Below are 18,395 nucleotides of genomic sequence, written 5' to 3'. Positions count from 1 at the left end.
ACAGCATCCAAACAGGCCCAAAATGTAACTCGGTCTAAAAATAAATGGAGGCTCCTAACTGAGCTGAAAAGTTGTTTCTTCTTTACGTGTTTAATAAAAGACCCATTTAATGTTAATTTCCTTCATTTACCTCTGTTTTATTAATATGCTTTTAAAACTTAAAGAGCAGGGAGCAACAGCTTTTTATCAAGTGATGAAATGTTACTAAAAAAAACCCTCTTGAAATAAAGAAGCTCCCATCAGTGACAATTAAGCTTATGTTTATTCAAATAACAGACATTAAAAAAGATTACGCACACCTTTATTTTTAACAAATGCATCAGCCAAGCTTTTATGTGGCATATAAGATGTCAATGAGTTATCTTGTCTTGCTTTTTAAACCTTAATTTTACTTGTGTAAGGTATCCACTGAAAGACTTCTTTAAAAAAGAGTGCCTGTATAAATATAACAAGATAGTTTGACAAAATGTGTCTCGTCTTTTATCTTTTCTTTACTGAGCCACTTTTCTTGTCTGACTTTTTCGCGTCTTTCTTTCCTTTTGACAGGTTCTCGTAAACGTCCTCCTTGTTTCTGGAGAGAGAGAAAGAAAAAGCTGATGAATGATTTCTGCAGAGATTCAATGCTGTATTTTTACACACAAGCCAACATTGATTAGACACAGATCTGTAAGAATTGAATCAGAGACTGGAGAGGTTAATGAACGGGGCTGCTGCAGGGGAAATATTTAAACAGACCAACCAACCATGAATCAATCACTCAAAGCTGCCGGTCAACTATTTAGAGCTCCAAGTGGGTCAGGGTTTACAGTGTTGCACTGAATTGGTCAGCATTAGTGGGTTGTTTTATCCTTCTGATTAGTTAATTAGAGCATTGCACACTTCTGAGATTAGTGGTTCACAGGCCCAAAGGTCATAAAAACATTTTCAGACAATAAAACACAGACAGGATGTCTTGGATTTATTTGTACACAACCAAACATATTTTCTTTTGTCTTATTTACCTCTTACACCCATTTAAGGTTAACTAAGTGTTTAATCATTGTCATAATGATGCATGAAAAAAGCTTTGAGTTTTCAACGGGAAGCCTGTGTTAGCAGTATTGTCAAATCAAAGTCCAGCTGAAACTACAGTGCGTCCTCCCTCCACCCACAGCTCCCTGACTCTACAAAATGAGACTGTCTGCAGCTCAGATCTTCCTCCAGAAACTGCTGACACAAGGCTGAAGCTGGTGACTAAGTGATGTCTTTATAAAAGAAAATAGGGCACCAGTGTGAACTTTAGAGGAACGATGTGAATGTATTTGGGACATCCAATTCACAGACACACACACATTCACTCACTTTGACACCTTCCTGCTTGCTGGTTGGTGTTTGAGAGGCAAATTTCCATACTCGGTCTCAGTTTCCTGAGAAAGAAAGAAACAGAGACGTGTCACATAAAGACGTAGTCAGAGGTAATGCGACTGGTTTACTCCATGTGGTCGATTGTTTTGTGTCTCTCAGTCAATGTGCATGTTTCACAAGTCACTGTCTGATAACGTATCACGCTACTGGCAATGAACTAGTCTGCCTTGGTGTTCAAATCAGCAATTAAAAGTACATAGGCCTATTGACACACAAATCTCTTTTTTTTCTTTCTTTTTTTCTTTTTTTTTTTAACCTGTTTATCCGTGTCAATCTAGTTCAGCCACAAGGGATAAATGAGGACTCCTGGTGTCGTGTCTGCCTTCCTGTCTCGGCTGCTCACCATGGAGGCGCTGTCTTTGGCCTTGGTGGTCTGTATGTACTCAGACACAGCAAGGTAGATGAATTTGTACTGGGCCTCAGTCTGCACCATACCGGAGCGCTGCTCTCGCACGTTCTGGATGTATTTGGGTATGTCAATATCACAGTCCAGACCTACAGGGGAAAGGCAAGTGAGATAGGAAAGCGCTGGATGAATGCAGTGTGACGAAAAGGAGAATAAACCTTGTACTTTAAATGTTTTTGCTCAAAATATTTCTCAACAACTGATTTATATAAAACTCTATTTGTACCTAGAGTGTTGATGGTCTCAATGATCATGTCGATCACCACAATCGTGCCTGTCCGACCGATTCCAGCACTGCACAAATTCACAGAAGAAAAGACGTTCATATATCTTTCAGTCAAGACAAGGTGCAGTTAAACATCATCTGAACATCACTAACTCCACAAAGAAAACTGGATCTGCAGTCATGCTCGTGGTTCTGAAGCTGCTAACATCAATATGGTAACAGCAGGTATAATGTTTAAGATGTTCACTATCTTAGTGTAGCATTTTTCAGGCTAAACGTTGCTAATTTACACTAAACACATTGTACAGTTAAGGTTGGTCACAAACCATTGTATTGGACAAATAAAAATGTTGTCCTGATGAAAGTGAAAGAATAAAAGTCAGTGGATTCCCAAAATTCTAACAGTTCATCCCGAGAAGGGCATGACATTTCTTGGTGATCCATCAAACAGCAGATGAGACATTTCCCTTAGAGCCACAAATGCCCGCCATTTGGTGGGACCATTAAAGCCATTATAACATTTTATGTCATTCCTGGTGAGATAAACTGACCATCATTCCTCGAGCCGTGCTGCCAGAATTCAGGAAATTGGATGTAAATCTTTTATTATATTTACAAGCGAAAGAACCGAATGCACATCTAAAGGCTTGCTCTATAAAACAATGGTTGGTTAAATAAATATATTTAGAGCAATTTTTTTTTTTTTTGCAGAGACTAATCAATAGGAGAGGGACTTGATTCCATTATATTATTATTGTTGGGATAGGTGTTCTCAAGGTTGGGGTTGGGACTCCCTGAGGGGTCACGTGATAAATCTGATGGGGGGGTGAAAAGATCAAGTTATACAAAATAATTTAAGAAAAAAGATTTCTGGGCCTCGCCGTATGGGGAACCTTGTTACGGCTGTGAAGCTTTGTGAACGTGCTTACATACCAAAATACTTTTCACAAGGATCCTATAAATACCAGCTTTTAAAGAAGCACACGCAGCTCTAGTATCCCTCATGTCACAGAGGGAAAATTCCAGCAGGATAAACTGTCAGTTGACTCAAAAGCCTATTGTTCAGTTACAACTAATCTTAATCCAGAAAATATGATCGTTTTAATCTTAAACCTCCAAGTATTATCACCTAACCTATGATTATGGAATGTGTGCTTTGTAAAGAATAAACAGAGATCCTTTAATATGTTTACAACACATATTATCTCCCTGCATGATCTCATATGATCTCCCTGACAGACCTGGCACCATGAGGCGTTCAGGCTCCAGCTGTCGAGTACCTGCAGTGGATGATCATGGGCCCCGCGTCAGGATATTCCTCCTGCTTAGCGTTCACTTGAGTGAGGAAGCTGAGGACGCCACCTGGCTCCTGAGGCACGCCGTGGTCGGGCCAGCTCAGATACTGGTAGTGCCATATCGCACGAGAATGTTTTGGCTGAGAATAAAAAAAGTCAACAGTCTTCATAGTCTTGGAGAATTATTTACGCTATCTATGTGTACAGAGAGGAATGTGTGCAGTAAGGTTGAAGATGTGTGTGAAGGTTACCTTGTCCACAGAAGCGATCCACAAAACTCTGATTTTATAATCAGCAGCTTCTCTCTCGGACTCGCAGGTCACCACGTATTGCCCCACCTCCTTGGAGCCGCGAACCTCTGGCCAGTATGGCACACATTTATTCTGCACCAAAATAAAGAAAAAAATAATTCTAACCTCATCTGAAAGGGTCACATGAGGTATAAAGAAGGTTTCTTCATTTGGCTTTTTAAATTTATTTCTTGTTGCCTATTTTGCACATTTTTATAAATTGTTTCAGTGTTTGACTTCTGAATATCAACATTTCATACTTACATTTGTCTTTATTTTAATACGTTCTAAAGTACTAGTAATATGTTGTGTTGACTGCTGTCCTGCTGCACTGTGGGTTCCTAACGACTGTTGCAGTGGCAGAAAAGTTATGTAAACTCCAATCAGCTGTGCAAAAGTCAAAAGCTTCATGAAAACTATTTAATGTCAGGTGCATTTCAGGCCCGCTGGCACCTTTGCTTCATCTTTGGAGCAGTTAATAGGTACATTTCAGAGACTCGTATATGAATTGGCGATAATGTCTTGCAGTCAAGTCAACACTGTTTGTGAGAATGTGACATATCCATATTTCTTTCAGTTTTAAACAACAGAAAACATATTGTGCTTCTGTCAGTGGACATGTCACTAAAGATAATACAAATATTTTTTGGGGCATTTTGTGAGTTTCAATCCTTCGATAATATAGAAAAAAAAAAATCAAGAAAGAGCACACAGATAAATCCCAAATCAGCTTTTATCATTGTTGTTTTGATACTGACCCGTCCTTTCTCGACCTCTCTAGTTGTCATGACGATCACACTCGTCTTTTCCTGCCAAACCATCTGCCAGAAATCGTTGACAGTTGTCGCTAGGCATCCCTGAGTGGCAATGTAAACCTTTGGATCTGTAGACTCCCGTAGGTTGTTCTGATAAACACAAACGCAATTAACACAACAACCCAGCAGACTTTAAAACACTAAATATCTGACAGTCTTCTGTTGTGGTTTTGTCGTGTTGTGTTGCAGCGTCATGTTGTGACGACTTACTTTCACATAGTTGCCATTGATATAATCTGAACCCAAAACATCAGGATCAGCGTCCTGCAGGATGACCCTGGTGTCATTGACTTGAGAGAGGAAAGAAGTGGAAGGAGTGAAGACATGGAGGCAAAGAGGGAGAAAATTTGTTTCAAATTAAAATGACGTTGATTTATTCGTGAGATTTGGTGAATTTAGAGAAGAAGGATAATAAGGGGGAGATAAAAGACTCACAGGGAAGAATATTCTTGTATCTGTTTTTGCTCTTATTTTCTGGTCTTTGGCCTTCCTCTCTGCTCTTTTTCAACTTGGCCTCCAATTTTTGCAGAGCCTGTGGGGACAGAGAGGTGACAGTGTGATGCCAGGTGTCCGATTTACAAACCACTCATACTGTACAGCATCCTTAACATTATTGTGATGGACACAGAGAAATTAACATATATAATTTTTACTGAACGAACATTGGAGCTTCGGCAGTTAGGTAATAAATTAGTCAAGCAAAAAAGAATCAACCAGCAATCATTAAAAAAAATAAAAAAAATAAAAAAATCTATTGATTTTTTAAAGTCTTTTTTAAGCAAATATTTAAAAATATGTTCAATAATAGCCTCCCACTTGTGAGTTTTTGCTGTTTTTGTTTTTTTTACATGTTTTATGTTGTAAACTGAAAATCTTTGGGTTTTGATTTTGCTCAGTTAGTCGGACAGAACGAGCAGTTTGAAGATGAAACATTGGGTTTCGGGAATCACAAAAAGAAGAATTGTCAGAAAAATAATTAATGAAAATAATCATCAGCTGGGGCCCACCTGCAATTTATTATCACTAAATCTAACATCTACAGGGAAGTTTTCCATTTCCTTTTACTGAAAGAGTGTTTTTAATAAAACATAATCTGGATACTCTTCCACACTAAAAACTCAAAGCCTCTAAGGAGTTATTGTGTAAAATATTGGGGCACATTTAATTAACTCCCCCACCAGAAGGTGGTAGTATACGACTTCTACAGCAGTTAATGCCCCATATTAAGGAAGTGAGATGTAAAACGCCATTTCTGCTACTTTGTAAAAAGAAGCCTGATGTGTCTTTTATTTTTGCCTTCTTCAGGACAATCCTGTGGCTCTCAACAACAATGACAAATCATCTTGGTGTGAAGCAATGATCGGTGTTAAATCTTACGTCAAATTCCTCCCAGAAGCCCGCCTTGCTCTTCTGTCCCTCACCATCCTGCAGCTGCTCCAAGGTCTGATCAAGCTGTTTCACTCTGCTGTCGATGTCTGCTGCGTTCACTCTGGTGGAGTAATACGGCTGCCAGGACAGACAGAGATAAAAAAGAAAAGGGAAAATATTGTAATAGACGTGAAAGGAAAAGAACAGCCATTACGCAACATCGTCATTAAGACAAACACAAAGATGTGAGTAATGTTTCCTATCTGTGGGATGTGCTGCTCGCCTTTAAAATAATTCATGAAGACGAGTTTCTCACAGTTCACTGACAATCATATAATACTAAGCCATGCTTTGTTTACGTAAGAGCCCCTTTCACCTGTTTGAGATAAACCCAGTTTCCAGAGATCTCCTCGATGCCTTTGCGTTTGTAGAAATCCACCAAGTCTGTCAGTGTGTCGAACAAATCTGAGCCTCCCACGGTGTACCTGTCATTCTGGAGACACACACACACACACACACACACACACACACACACACACACACACACACACACACACACACACACACACACACACAGTCAAATTTGTTGCAAAATATGTTTTGACCAACTGAAAAGTCGATCTTTAAATGTAATGCCCAAACTGAAAATAAAAGATACATTAATAAACAAAAATAGCAGCAATAATTTTGAAATGACCTTGAATCAAAATGGAAACAAATAGTTTTAGAAAACAAAAGTGTAAAAAAGACTTGCAGCCAATAATTAAAGGTGATTTCTGTACTGTTGTGTATCAACAATTAATCAAGTGAATGACACAATCTGCTGGCTATAACTGATTTCCTCTGAGTAAAGGGCCTGAACATAATCCCTGGCACCTTCAACAGAACCGGAAGATTAGCGCATAGTGTGGCTGGTTAACTCACCTGATCTCTGCCACATGCCGCTATGAAAAGGCCTTTGTGACCCTCGAAGTAATCTCACATTAATTTACTGCACCTCAGACCACAAATGTTTCCAATGTAAATGAGAGCTGAACGGAGGTTTTTTTTATGAGGTTCAAACGCAGCTAAATGCAAAGATGGACACATGGACACAATCTATGAAAATTAGTTGGCCCTGTGACTTTTTTCTGGATAAAATTAGCGCCACATTACAGAAAGTGTAAATTTGTTTTTTTGTTTCGTCTTTTTAATGAGAAAGAAACAGTTCCTGTTGCTGAGACTTAAAATATGAGCAACAGCCATTTATTGCATAAAACAAGGAAATGAGACTAAACCTATTTCAGAGTGCACTGCTCAACTTTGGGAATACCCCGAATTTTTTCACGTGACCTGAACTTGCATCAAGGTATCGTAATTCTGCATATTATTAAAAAGACCAAAGAGGAAGAAAAAAATAAATCCAAGTTTCATGCTCATGTGTGTCACACACACACACACACACACACACACACACACACACACACACACACACACACACACACACACACACACACACACACACACAGTCACACAGGGACACACATGTATTGACACACACCTACCTGGCACATTATCTTAATGTGGGAGATCCTCTTCTTGCCAGTTTTGCTCTTCTCATCCGTCAGAACGGAGAGGACAAAGTCTCCAGGTTTGGACAGAGACTCTCGGACCAGGAAGATCCCTAGCTCGTCTCGTGCACTGAGCAGCTTCTCTGCATTTGGCCCCGACAGGTGACCATGGAACCACCTGAGGCAGAAACACACTGACATGGTCATGATGTGCTCTCTATGACATCTTTAAAGAGAGTGATGCCTTGTCTGTGACCTACAAAACGACGAATGTCTTCTTCTGTGTTGTGGAGACTTTTGACTTTTAAAAAACTGAAAAACACAAACAAAACCTCCTTTTTTTTCTGCCTTCTACTTACTGGAATTAAATTAAGATGTGTTAAATCTGTGACTGCTGTGTGAAAGACATCCATCAGTCTCTTTGAGGCTGAGCTTATTTCTGAAATACACTGATGTTGTTCACTGTACTGTACACAGTACAGTGAACAACATCAGTGTATTTCAGAAATACAAAGCGACGACAAGAATTGTTTACAGCAAAAGCATCAGACAGAGTTGAAAATAGTATACAGATGCAAATGTGAAAAGCTGGTCATATGTATTTATGTCCACCACTGTACTTTGTGTCTGTGTGTGTGTGTGTGTGTGTGTGTGTGTGTGTGTGTGTGTGTGTGTGTGTGTGTGTGTGTGTGTGTGTGTGTGTGTGTGTGTGTGTGTGTGTGTGTGTGTGTGTGTGTGATGACAATGTACACCCAGCCGGGCTGGGTTGTGACTTAATTTTAAGCACAGTTCTCGATTTCTTCTTCTAAACTTCCTGTGTTGTGGTCGGAAAATTTCTGATGACAGATTTCGTGGCTGAAGAGGACAAAGTATTTATAGCCTGCCCCTCCCCTCCCCCTTCTATATGTAACATCCACCAATACCCCTCGTTTCCCCTCCCTCCACCACACTTTGCTCTCTTTTTCAATTTTGCACAATATTTTAAATGCTTCAGTTCTTTGATTTGCTTAGTTGTCAAATCACAGTGCATCAGGCTTTTTACACAAACTGAAATAAGACCCCAGCTGATGTTTTTTTTTTTTTTTATCTACAGCAGGTTGCAAATAGAACCTGCAGCAAAGAAAAGGCAGGGTTTGTGCAGAAACTAAAGAACAGCCAGCGTAGAGGACGGAGGGATTCAGTCAGCAGACATGTTTGAGACAACTTGTATGCGTGATAAAACTGATGTCTTAATCAGATTAATGATTAGAGTTATTGAACATATTTATCCTATCTTCTGGGAAACGACAAGCCACCAGATTCATGAGAACTGACGTGAAGATGCCTGCAGCACACCATGACCTGCTGAGGTGTGTGTAATCATGCTTTGCTGTGATGAGAGAGAGTATGGGTGAGATGAGGAAGATAGCGAGTGAGCAAGAACATGATAGACTGTGCAATAGAGGAAGACGAGCAGGGTCTGGCCATTGCTTTCAAAACTTAAAGTTTCCAACCGCACTAGCAAAAGGGAAGTTAGACAACCGACAGAGAGAGAAGGACGAGGGGGGGGGGGGGGTCAATAGGGTTCACACACACACACACACACACACACACACACACACACACACACACACACACACACACACACACACACACACACACACACACACACACGGTAGGGTAGAAAGTAGTGTCCCCTTTGACTCATACAAGAAGTACGTTTTATCACTACTAGTTGGACATATACCTATTTTAAGAAGCCTACAGTCAGTGTTTCCAGCTGGGAAGAAAACGCCATCAATTATAAACCACCTACAGCATCAATGTCATGGAATTGATATGTACAGTGTGGGCGGATTAGCAGTAAATAAAAAAAATAATAATATTAGCATTCATTTTTGATTCTGTTTGACAAACAACAAATAGATTAAGATTTGTATCTGACTTACTGCAGCAGTGTGGTGGATTCTTTTATGTGCACGAAGGCACAGACGTTAGAAATTATCTGTATTATCTGGTTACTATGTTTAGCAAACAACAGCGTTCCTCGATAAGAACGAAACAAAAGAATAAAAGAGTTTTAAGTAGCAATACCACAACAGGAAAACACTTACTCTCATGTAAAAATCCTGCACTCAAAAACAACTTTAGGGTTATTGTGAAGAATTCCTTCTGTTACAGAGTGGGATTCCCATTTTTTCTTGTACCAAATTGAAAATGATCTGCATATTTTGAGAAAACACTCATGTAAATCCATTGTAGAGCTTTTCTGTAAATGACAACATTCAAAATTGACTAAAAACTCTATATAATGTCCAAAAACAACAAGGCAGTTCTTGGAAAGTTTCCAGATATGTGAAGGTATGCTAAGTTCCAAGTTTATACTTCATCATTTATTCACATGTTAATTGTATATTCATAATCATTTACCTATATATTCATTTATTATCTAGTTTTTAAGATGCTTTAATAAAGTGTATGATACCTTTCGAAACACCTGAGAGTAATAGGAAGCTTTTGCACATTTAGACTACAAGACCTTTCGCACTACAGCGATATTCTTAAGTTAAATATAAAATCAGATACTTTACTTTTTTCACTGTGCAAACACTCTTCAATTGTTTCTTTTTGGAAACGAGTGATTAAAAATACTGCTGGCTTGGTTAAACAGAGCACTGACAGAATCTCCTGTGTCACTGGCAACAATCCAAACAAGAAACAGCATTTGTATTAACAGGTTTTATTGGAGCTTGTAGAAACATTGTCCACCGTCAAAGGCGTCAGACAGAGTCAGATATTTTGCTGAATGTTTCAATTAATGCCAGACATTGTGTCTTTTGCATTTCCGATTGAAATGACAGGTACTTATCGAAATAAATTCTGACATTCCATCTCTGTTTTGATTAGGAAACATTATGGAAAGTATTTCTACAATTTTCACTGTGAGCATACTGCAGTAGCTCATCCATCTTATGTAGCCTGTGTTGTAGTTTAGATGTGCTTTCTTCTGTCATTGGTTTGCTGCATTATACACTTCACGTGGAGCAAAAAGCCTCCCTACGCTCAAACATGTATTTCACCTAGAAGTTTGACCTTCACTGAGGGATGATGCAGCTGCAGCATTTGACTTCAAAAATTGAACTGTTTTCAAGTTCTTCTGCAGAAACGGAAAAGTTGTGGTCAACTAAAATCAGTTTTAGAGTTTAAGACGCAGATGTACGAGATTATTTTGTTCCAATTGTGGTCCAACATGCAACTTAGACAAGCCTGACTAAGAAACCTGAAACATCCAGTGAGTGCACAATGAGAATGAAGTTCTGAGTGAGGGAGGAGCATCTCGTGTCCAAGAGGTAAACTTCAAAAATTTGCCACAGATTTCAGATTTTTCAGGAAGGGAGAAGGAGTAAATGTAACGTTGAGAATTTGTAAAAAAGTGATGTAATTGTTTTGTGTAAAAAAAAAAAAACACACAAAAAAAACATAGAAGATGAATGTTTTTTTGTATCTTAAAACATACTGTGGGAGGCTCTTTAATGAAAGGTAAAATATTTCCATCTGTGACGTAACAGAGGAAAAGTATAAAGTCTGACGCATGGGAATATTTGAATAAAATAAAGGTGTGTTTTCAGTAATGTACTTTAATCAATCAATCTACTTCCCACCTCTGATAATGTCAACGCCTCTCATATCCACAAGCTGCAGCAGTGAGGCAGGTGTAGGAATGAAGCTTCAACAGCGTGGGTGTTTATTTTATCACTTACTCACACTGTGACAACAAAGATGCCGTTACAGCTAAATCATTTAAAAAGTGCCTTAGGACGAAAAGCTTTTCCTCCAAAGGAAAAGATTAAAGCCAACAAATCACAACAACAAATGACGGTCATCATCCCTGCTACATAAACAGCACTTAGGGGAAATGCATCTGGTCAGTTTACTATATTGATTTAACCACATAACCAAAAAGTAATGCACGTAAAACGAGAGAGTAGGTGGAGGCTGCACAGAGAAGAAAGTGAGTGTAAGCCACATTAACAGGCTCGGGGTTGAACAGTGAACATGGAGATGAGGCGTGAAAGAGTGCACAGACCTCTCTGTGGTGGGGTCGGAGCAGTTGAGGGGATATTTGAGCTCGATGATGGTGCCATCCTTGTCCTGAAGGGTGCCGTTCTCCGCCGTGTAGTAGTCCACCAGTTCCGACAGAGTAGCAAACTTCTCACCGCCATACAGGTCATAGTAGTCACCTGTGTTCTGGATGCGGATGTGGGTCACCATCTCACCCACCCTGGAGAGAAAAAAAAACAGTCAGACCATACCAACCAGCGATGTAAATTCGTAAGTTTGTGTTGCAAAAAATAAAATAAAAGCGTTTGGCCCACAAAACCCTCCTGAGTTTTATTTGAGTTTCACAGCCTCTCGAGCTGAACTCATGCCTGTGCTCTATAATATTTATAGAGTACCTATATTTGTCTGTGACACGAATGTGTGAACTCGGTGTCTGTACTCTGCCTTTTCTATGGTACAAAGATAGTGTCTGATAAATGTCTGCCTGCCGAGCAATAAAAGTTACTCATTCATTCAGCTACTCATGACATTGTCAGTCATTATTTCAGACCAGGAGTCCATGTTATTTAATGTTACTAGGGAAGTCTTGAATTGGAGAAAAATCTTTAAACATCAATTAAAAACTGTTGACTCTTGTTTTTTCTTGGGTTCACGGTATTCGGATGAGACGGTAACATCAAACTTTAAAGGCTTCAGTTCACCAGATGTGTGCTGCGGGTCTTTGAGATATAATGAGGGAACTCGTGTGAACGACCAGAACATGTAAAAGAAATACTCAAACTGAAAATGAACTGCATTAATAAAGTGCTTTTCTGCAGTAACAATCAATGCACTTTTTAATTTGCAACGTGGGGTTTCATGTCACTTCACACCCTGAGTCACAGCCACTCGAAAAGGAGGACAGAGAAGGAGTATGACGTGCTCATATTTTTATTTTTAAATTTAATATAAACTTTCACTCCTCACAACTAGTGATTTTAGAACTGTGGTTAACACATCACTGATTTATTATATATAATTGCATGTAACATGTAACATAACTCCATCAGCAAGCAACAGGCCGCAGTACTCTGATCAGCATATAACATGATCTTCAAATTAACTGAACCTCATGCACATTAAACATTAAAATATGCAATCAGTCAGCCCTGAAGGCCAAAGTGGACCACACAGCATTTCCAATTCCACATTTATCCGTGTTTAATTCTCTCAGATGGTTGTGAATGTTGATTTGCACACTGTTCTTGAATATTGGAGATATCGACCAAATCATCTAAAAAAATAGGTTAACATTTATCTGCACTATTGTATGCAGGAATAAAACGGTTACAAATTACATTACAAGTTGAATTTTTATCGTTCCCACAAAGTGCAGTAGAAACCTTGATTTCCATTTTTAAAGACATCTCTTTGTACCGAATCTGTAAAACAGTTTTGTAGCAAACGGTAGCATTTAAATTTGGCAGAGGAATTTAGGAAGTAAATAAAGAAGCTGTAAATGCATGGAGCTTTTGCATCAGGGTTTTGTTGAGCTGAACCGTCCACTTATGTTAAAGTTTATCAGGTTCAGCAACAAAACAAGAGTAACACAGTAAAGGAGATTGTGGGTGCGGGTTTTTTTATTTTATTTACCTGACCGACAAGGAGAAATCTCCGACATTCTTTTTGCTGGGTCGAGCCAAAAAGCTGCCATGAATGCCTCGAGACTTCAGTATTTCCTCAGCCTGCAGGCCCGTGATGTCTCTGTGGAACCACCTGCATCAACACATAAAGAATATGCGCAGTTAAAATACACTTACTGTGAATAAAACTGCACCAAGTACACATTTAGATTACACATAAAAGATTCGAATCAGATAAATACAAACACTCTAACGTCCACATATGCAGCCTGTATTATGAGGGCACACATTCAGCTGATGAATGCAGTGACTACAAAGTTATTTGACAAACAAAGTAGAAAACAGTTGTGTGAACAAACTGTCTTTTAGCTGGAAATCTGACAGCTGTTTGTATCCGAAAGTTTTTCCGCACAACGGACAAAAAAAAATCACCCTTGCAAGCGAGGCCGATCTCACCGGTCTACTGACTGACAGAAAAAAGATACTTTTAATATTCACTACCATTACTTTCTTTGTTTTGCGTTGTGAATGTGAAGATTTTAAGTTCAAACACATGGCTGTAGTGTCCGGTAACCTGGAATTTAGCATTTGTTTATATTTTTTAACATTTTAGATTAAACAATTCATGGATTAATCAACATCATCACCGACACAGAGGACAATAATCGTCGTTCAATTTATAGTCTTTCCCCTTAATCATAAAGACTGTAACCTGTGTTATTTATCCTGCTTATGCTGTAACAGTTGTGGGTATAGACTGTTAAATACCATTATACGTTCTACATTAACACCTCAATCAAAACTTACCATGAACCCGTCTCAGTACAGAATACAAAGTTTGAGAAATACTGATTTAATACTTTACTTCTGCACAATTATAACACAAAAGTACAGAAAAGTTCCATTTTAAAAGCCAATTTAGCAACTCCGAGGACTTTAGTTACTCATAACTGCATCAGTACAGACCAAATATATATTTTATTGCTTCAAAGCTGTGGTCAAGCTTGGCTAACAGCCTCTTACCTAAAACCCAAAAGAACTTTTTAAAGTTGGCATTGGAACAACCCACTAAAACATGAAACAAATACTATCCACGAGTTCAATTTATTGTTGGTTATGTACCATTATAGTAGTTTCTTGTAACCCAGCTTCTTTGACATTTAGTTAGAAAAAGATTCTTTATTAATTCGTCAATATAGTCAACAAAGAAGACATTTTAAACGCCACTGCATCATAAAGTTGCTTCACATCCTCAGGACAAAGCATTGGTTACAAACGTGTTGTAAAGTGAAATGAAAAGTTACGCCATAAACTTTAAAACCCTATTGATGCACTTGTTTTGACAATTAAATTACATTTTTCCTATAATTTTGGGATGCCACAAGTGGGCTTATATACAAGAAACAGGTTGAGGAAAAACATTTGAGAAACGCAGTCACAGAGACACAAATGACGGCTCAAGACAAAGGGAGCCGGGTGCAGAACCGATGAAGAACTCGAATGTTGAAGACAGAAACAAGTGCTGTATTTGAACCCTAAACTTAAACATGATTTATGGCAGGTTTTTCGTAACAGCCACTGAACAGCACACAAGGCATCACAAATCACATGATAGAGGAACAGAGCAGGACGAGTCGGCAGCTGGGGAAAGACAGAGAAGGAGGAATGGAAACAGAGAAGTTGTCACAGAGAACTCGACCGGTTTGCTAACGGAGCATTAAAGTCTCCAGTCTTGACTCACCGAACCATGTTGTTTCTTCACTTCGTCTGGGACCAAAGAGAAGAAGAGCGATTGGTGAACTTATACCTGTACCAAATGTGCAGACTAAAAAGCATGAACTTTTTTTGGAATTGCCAGTCTTGTGAAACACAAACAAAAATAAACATCTCTTCCTCACTTTAAACTGACTCAAACGAAAGATAAGTCACTTTCAATCACATGCGTTTGCTCTTTCACACACTGACTCAACTTCTGATGACAACTTCCCCATCTAATATCAAAACTATCAGCTCTATCTGCATCACACCACATTCACTAAACAACCATCCTCTGCTCTCCTCCTCCCTTCACCCAATTCTCTTCCTACCCAACCCGTCTGTCCTAGTAGGAAAGCATGTAAACACTTACTCTTTTCGGCTGCCTCTAAAAACAACTGACACCCACTGAGGCGCTCAGACTCTACACGTCGGTCTCCCCTCCTCTCTGCCGTTCTCTCGCTCGCTCACCCCTTCCTTCCTTTTTATGTCTCCTTTCACAAAATAGTGAAAGCAAGACAGGAACCAAAATAGCTGACGGACTGTAATTCCTCCAGCAGATAGAAATGTTGTTGTTGATGCTGCTTCTTTTTTTTTAATGATGACCACAACAGACATTTGTCATTTTTAGAAGCACACAATTTCTTCTTTCCATTGCTGAACTCAACAAAAGCAGCAGCAGAGACGGTTCAAGGAGTTCCATTGATTGGTGAACTGGAGTGAGAGCTGCTGACCAGTGACTCCAACTCAGTTACAGGAATAAATCATCCACAAAAAACATCACCCCCCCCCCAGATTAAACTTTGTCTCTCTGTGAGTATTTGTGAAGTTTTCTCCCCCCTCTGCCAGCCCACCTGGCTGCTACTACCGCTGTGTTTGTTCTTTACTTCCAGGTGTGTGTGTCTATGTGAAACACACAAAGGTCAGAGTCACAGAACACTTCCTCATTTGCAGTTGAACCTTCCCCCTTCCCCGTGTCTTTGTGTGTGTGTGTGTGTGTGTGCGTGTGCGTGTGTGTGTGTGTGTGCTTTCAGCTGGGAAACCATTTGTAACTGTGAACTTTGTTTCTATCAACTATTGAGGCAGAAACTCCAAAACAAAAGAACTGCAACAGTATGGCATTTCAAATGTTGCCCTGCTGTCACAGAGAGCACGTAGAGGCTTTTAACAGACACTTGTTTCCTCATAATGCAACATTAGCCTACATACATCTGCTCTATGACAAAAGGTTAATCTGCACTACAAAAAAAACACAACAATTTCCACTAAAGTCATAAATACACCAAAAATGTACAACCTTTGAAACACACACGTACAATCTGCACTTCACTTGCAAATCACATTTTTATTATAGTTTTAATATGAAATGTCAGCTTTACAGAAAAATGTGTCAAGCTGACAATGACACCCCCTCCCCCCCTTCCCACCCACCCACACAGAGAGCCCTGTAGGTGTCATTTGTCGTGTTAAAATCAGCTATTGCAGTTTGCATTATTGCCCTCGTGTGTTTAACAGTTGAGGTTTTAGCTTCTCTTCCCTCCCGACATGACGGAGCTTCACTTTACATCAGGCTGCAGGATGAACACAGAAATGTACCAAACACACACACACACACACACACACACACTGACAGTGAAAATATACCCAGATTTGGTCAATTGTCTGGTTTGCAAGGCATCAAATTGTTGCTCTGCAGAGGAATTTACTGCACGTGCAGTCCCGAGACAATAAGTCAATTATGTCTCACATTTAATTCTTCCTGCTTCATAACTTTGAAAATTTACTTCTGCTTTCCATTTTATGTCTTTGAAACTGAATATACTTCCTTTAGTTTTCCCCATACATGATGGAACTTGCGATTTTTCTTGTTACTATTGTAGGTATTTAGGCTGCACTTCTGACAAACATTGCTTTTAGAATGCGTATTTACTTTGTTTATGAGTTGCCAATGTATTGACATAAGCACTGAGACAATCTGGATTTTTCTACCATTAGAGATATTTCCACAATGCGTATATCCTGGTAATTATCACCGTCATGTTTCTGGCCTTTTTTTTAAATGGCATTATTGATTTAATACTGAGAGATGAGGATTCTTGAATTTCCAAGTATTCAATTAACTGCAAACCATGCGTTCCTGTTTGGATTTTTTTTTTTTGTTCTAGATTTTTTTGATGTCACAACATAAACTGCTGCAATTTATTAGTATACATCTATAATCCCCATGAATTATTCCTGAGATGGACGATTTTTTTTACCAAGTTTCAATACAATTTTCAAACATATTGTTGAGATAACTTGCAGATAAACATTAACAAACGTAAACAAGTCTCTCTGGTGGTAGAAATGAACAATGGAAAGAAAATTTAAAAAAAAAACACAGCACCATTGAAAAGAGGCAAAGGTAACACTAAAGCACATCAAACAGTGAAAAGGACTGAGGACAAAAGTAAGAAAAAAATAAATATATGTCACCGAAACTCACCCACACGACATTGTGTGAAGTCCCCTCTCCTCTCTGGATCACTGGCAGTCTGGACCAGGAAGTGATGGGTCGATTTCAGGATCCTCTGTGTGAGATGATGTTCAGTGTGTCTCCAACTCCAGTCACAATCAAACTCACAGAAAGAGTCAGGTTACATTGACAACAGCTCCAAGTTAGTAAGGTTAGGTGTCCTTGTTCTTACTCTCCCCGCCTCCACCCCTCTTTCATGATGAGATATCAGGCTTCATTACGAGCCAATCCGATTCCTCCCGCCCTGTAATTTACTCTAATTTTCTTAATTGCCCTACTATCTACAAGAAAAAAATGTGCCTGTTCCTGTCCCCTTCTTCCATTGCTTTTTCTGTCGAACTTTTCAGTGAGCAAAAGTCCCTCCTGCTTTTCTATCTGTCCTGCAAATCAGCATTTGCTTCCATGTAAATTCCACATCATCTTTCGAGGTTTGCATGCAAAGTCTGTCCTGCTGTTTATGCTCTATATTTGTCTTGCTTGGACAGTTGCATTTTTATTATACCGGTATCTAGTTCCACAAAATGATGTCATGGATATGCAAATCTGACGACAACAAAAATAAAACCTGAATAAACTAAAGTAGAAATTAAAAATAGCAGCTTGCGGGTGTTACTGGACGATTGAATGAATGACCCCTAAAGTCTGAGTGTAATCGTAAACTGTGGCTTTCACAGGCCTCCCCCCCCGACATGTCAATGCAGGCTAAACATCTATTGCCAAATGTCTTATACAGTCCTCACCACTACCATTAAAAAAACAACAAATGAGTAAAACATCTTTAGAAACACGGTGCTCATCTCTATAGGAGACTTTTCCATTTAATTTGTCACCTTTTTGTACTTTACTTACGAACAAGTCTGCAGGCATGCTCGCGGCTCTGTGAGGCAACGCTGACATCGAGCATCAGTCATTCACCGGCTGAGTTTAGCGTGTTAGCAAGCAAATATTTGGTAATTAGCCAGAAACACAAAGCACAGCTGAGACTGTTGGGAATTAGATTTGCAGATATTTGGGCAAAAACCCAAATATCAGACAGATGAAAAATTTGACCTGGTGATGAAAAGTCAGGAGATCAACAAATACATTACAACATTAGCTGAGAGGAACA

General features: G+C 39.1%; 1 protein-coding gene across 5 annotated transcripts; it reads right to left on the bottom strand.

Moving 5' to 3' along the window:
- Positions 1-243: 243 nt before the first annotated feature.
- ptpn6 (protein tyrosine phosphatase non-receptor type 6) lies at positions 244-17,824 on the bottom strand. Of its 5 annotated transcripts, none has more exons than XM_069695661.1 (16): positions 15,146-15,657; positions 14,759-14,842; positions 13,028-13,150; positions 11,421-11,615; positions 7,349-7,532; positions 6,181-6,297; positions 5,814-5,942; positions 4,872-4,968; positions 4,647-4,726; positions 4,380-4,526; positions 3,583-3,714; positions 3,317-3,471; positions 2,037-2,104; positions 1,748-1,899; positions 1,342-1,406; positions 244-571 (listed from the first exon to the last, which is right to left on the bottom strand). In XM_069695661.1, the coding sequence occupies exons 2-16, from the start codon at positions 14,764-14,766 to the stop codon at positions 481-483; spliced, it is 1,743 nt and encodes a 580-aa protein (XP_069551762.1). In that variant the 5' UTR covers positions 14,767-14,842; positions 15,146-15,657; the 3' UTR covers positions 244-480. The 5 variants fall into 5 exon arrangements, with proteins under 5 accessions (XP_069551762.1, XP_069551760.1, XP_069551759.1 ...); XM_069695659.1 differs by having other exon boundaries at positions 14,759-14,784; positions 15,146-15,656; XM_069695658.1 differs by lacking the exons at positions 14,759-14,842; positions 15,146-15,657 and adding an exon at positions 17,258-17,824.
- Positions 17,825-18,395: the final 571 nt, after the last annotated feature.

The sequence above is a fragment of the Brachyistius frenatus genome, unplaced genomic scaffold, assembly GCF_029030835.1.
Source record: "Brachyistius frenatus isolate BFR_SWC_R1_liver_20210118 unplaced genomic scaffold, ASM2903083v1 Contig_20, whole genome shotgun sequence".
Lineage (NCBI taxonomy): Eukaryota > Metazoa > Chordata > Actinopteri > Embiotocidae > Brachyistius > Brachyistius frenatus.
This window is presented reverse-complemented; position numbering and strand designations above follow the sequence as displayed.

Bases quoted from the DNA above. Each gene is read 5' to 3' on its own strand.
- ptpn6 (XM_069695658.1), bottom strand. The intron at 4,727-4,871 runs GTGAGTCTTTTA...TCCTCTCTCAAG, and splicing joins ATACAAGAATATTCTTCCCT to TCAATGACACCAGGGTCATC. The intron at 1,407-1,747 runs GTGAGCAGCCGA...TTTCTTTCTCAG, and splicing joins CCAAAGACAGCGCCTCCATG to GAAACTGAGACCGAGTATGG.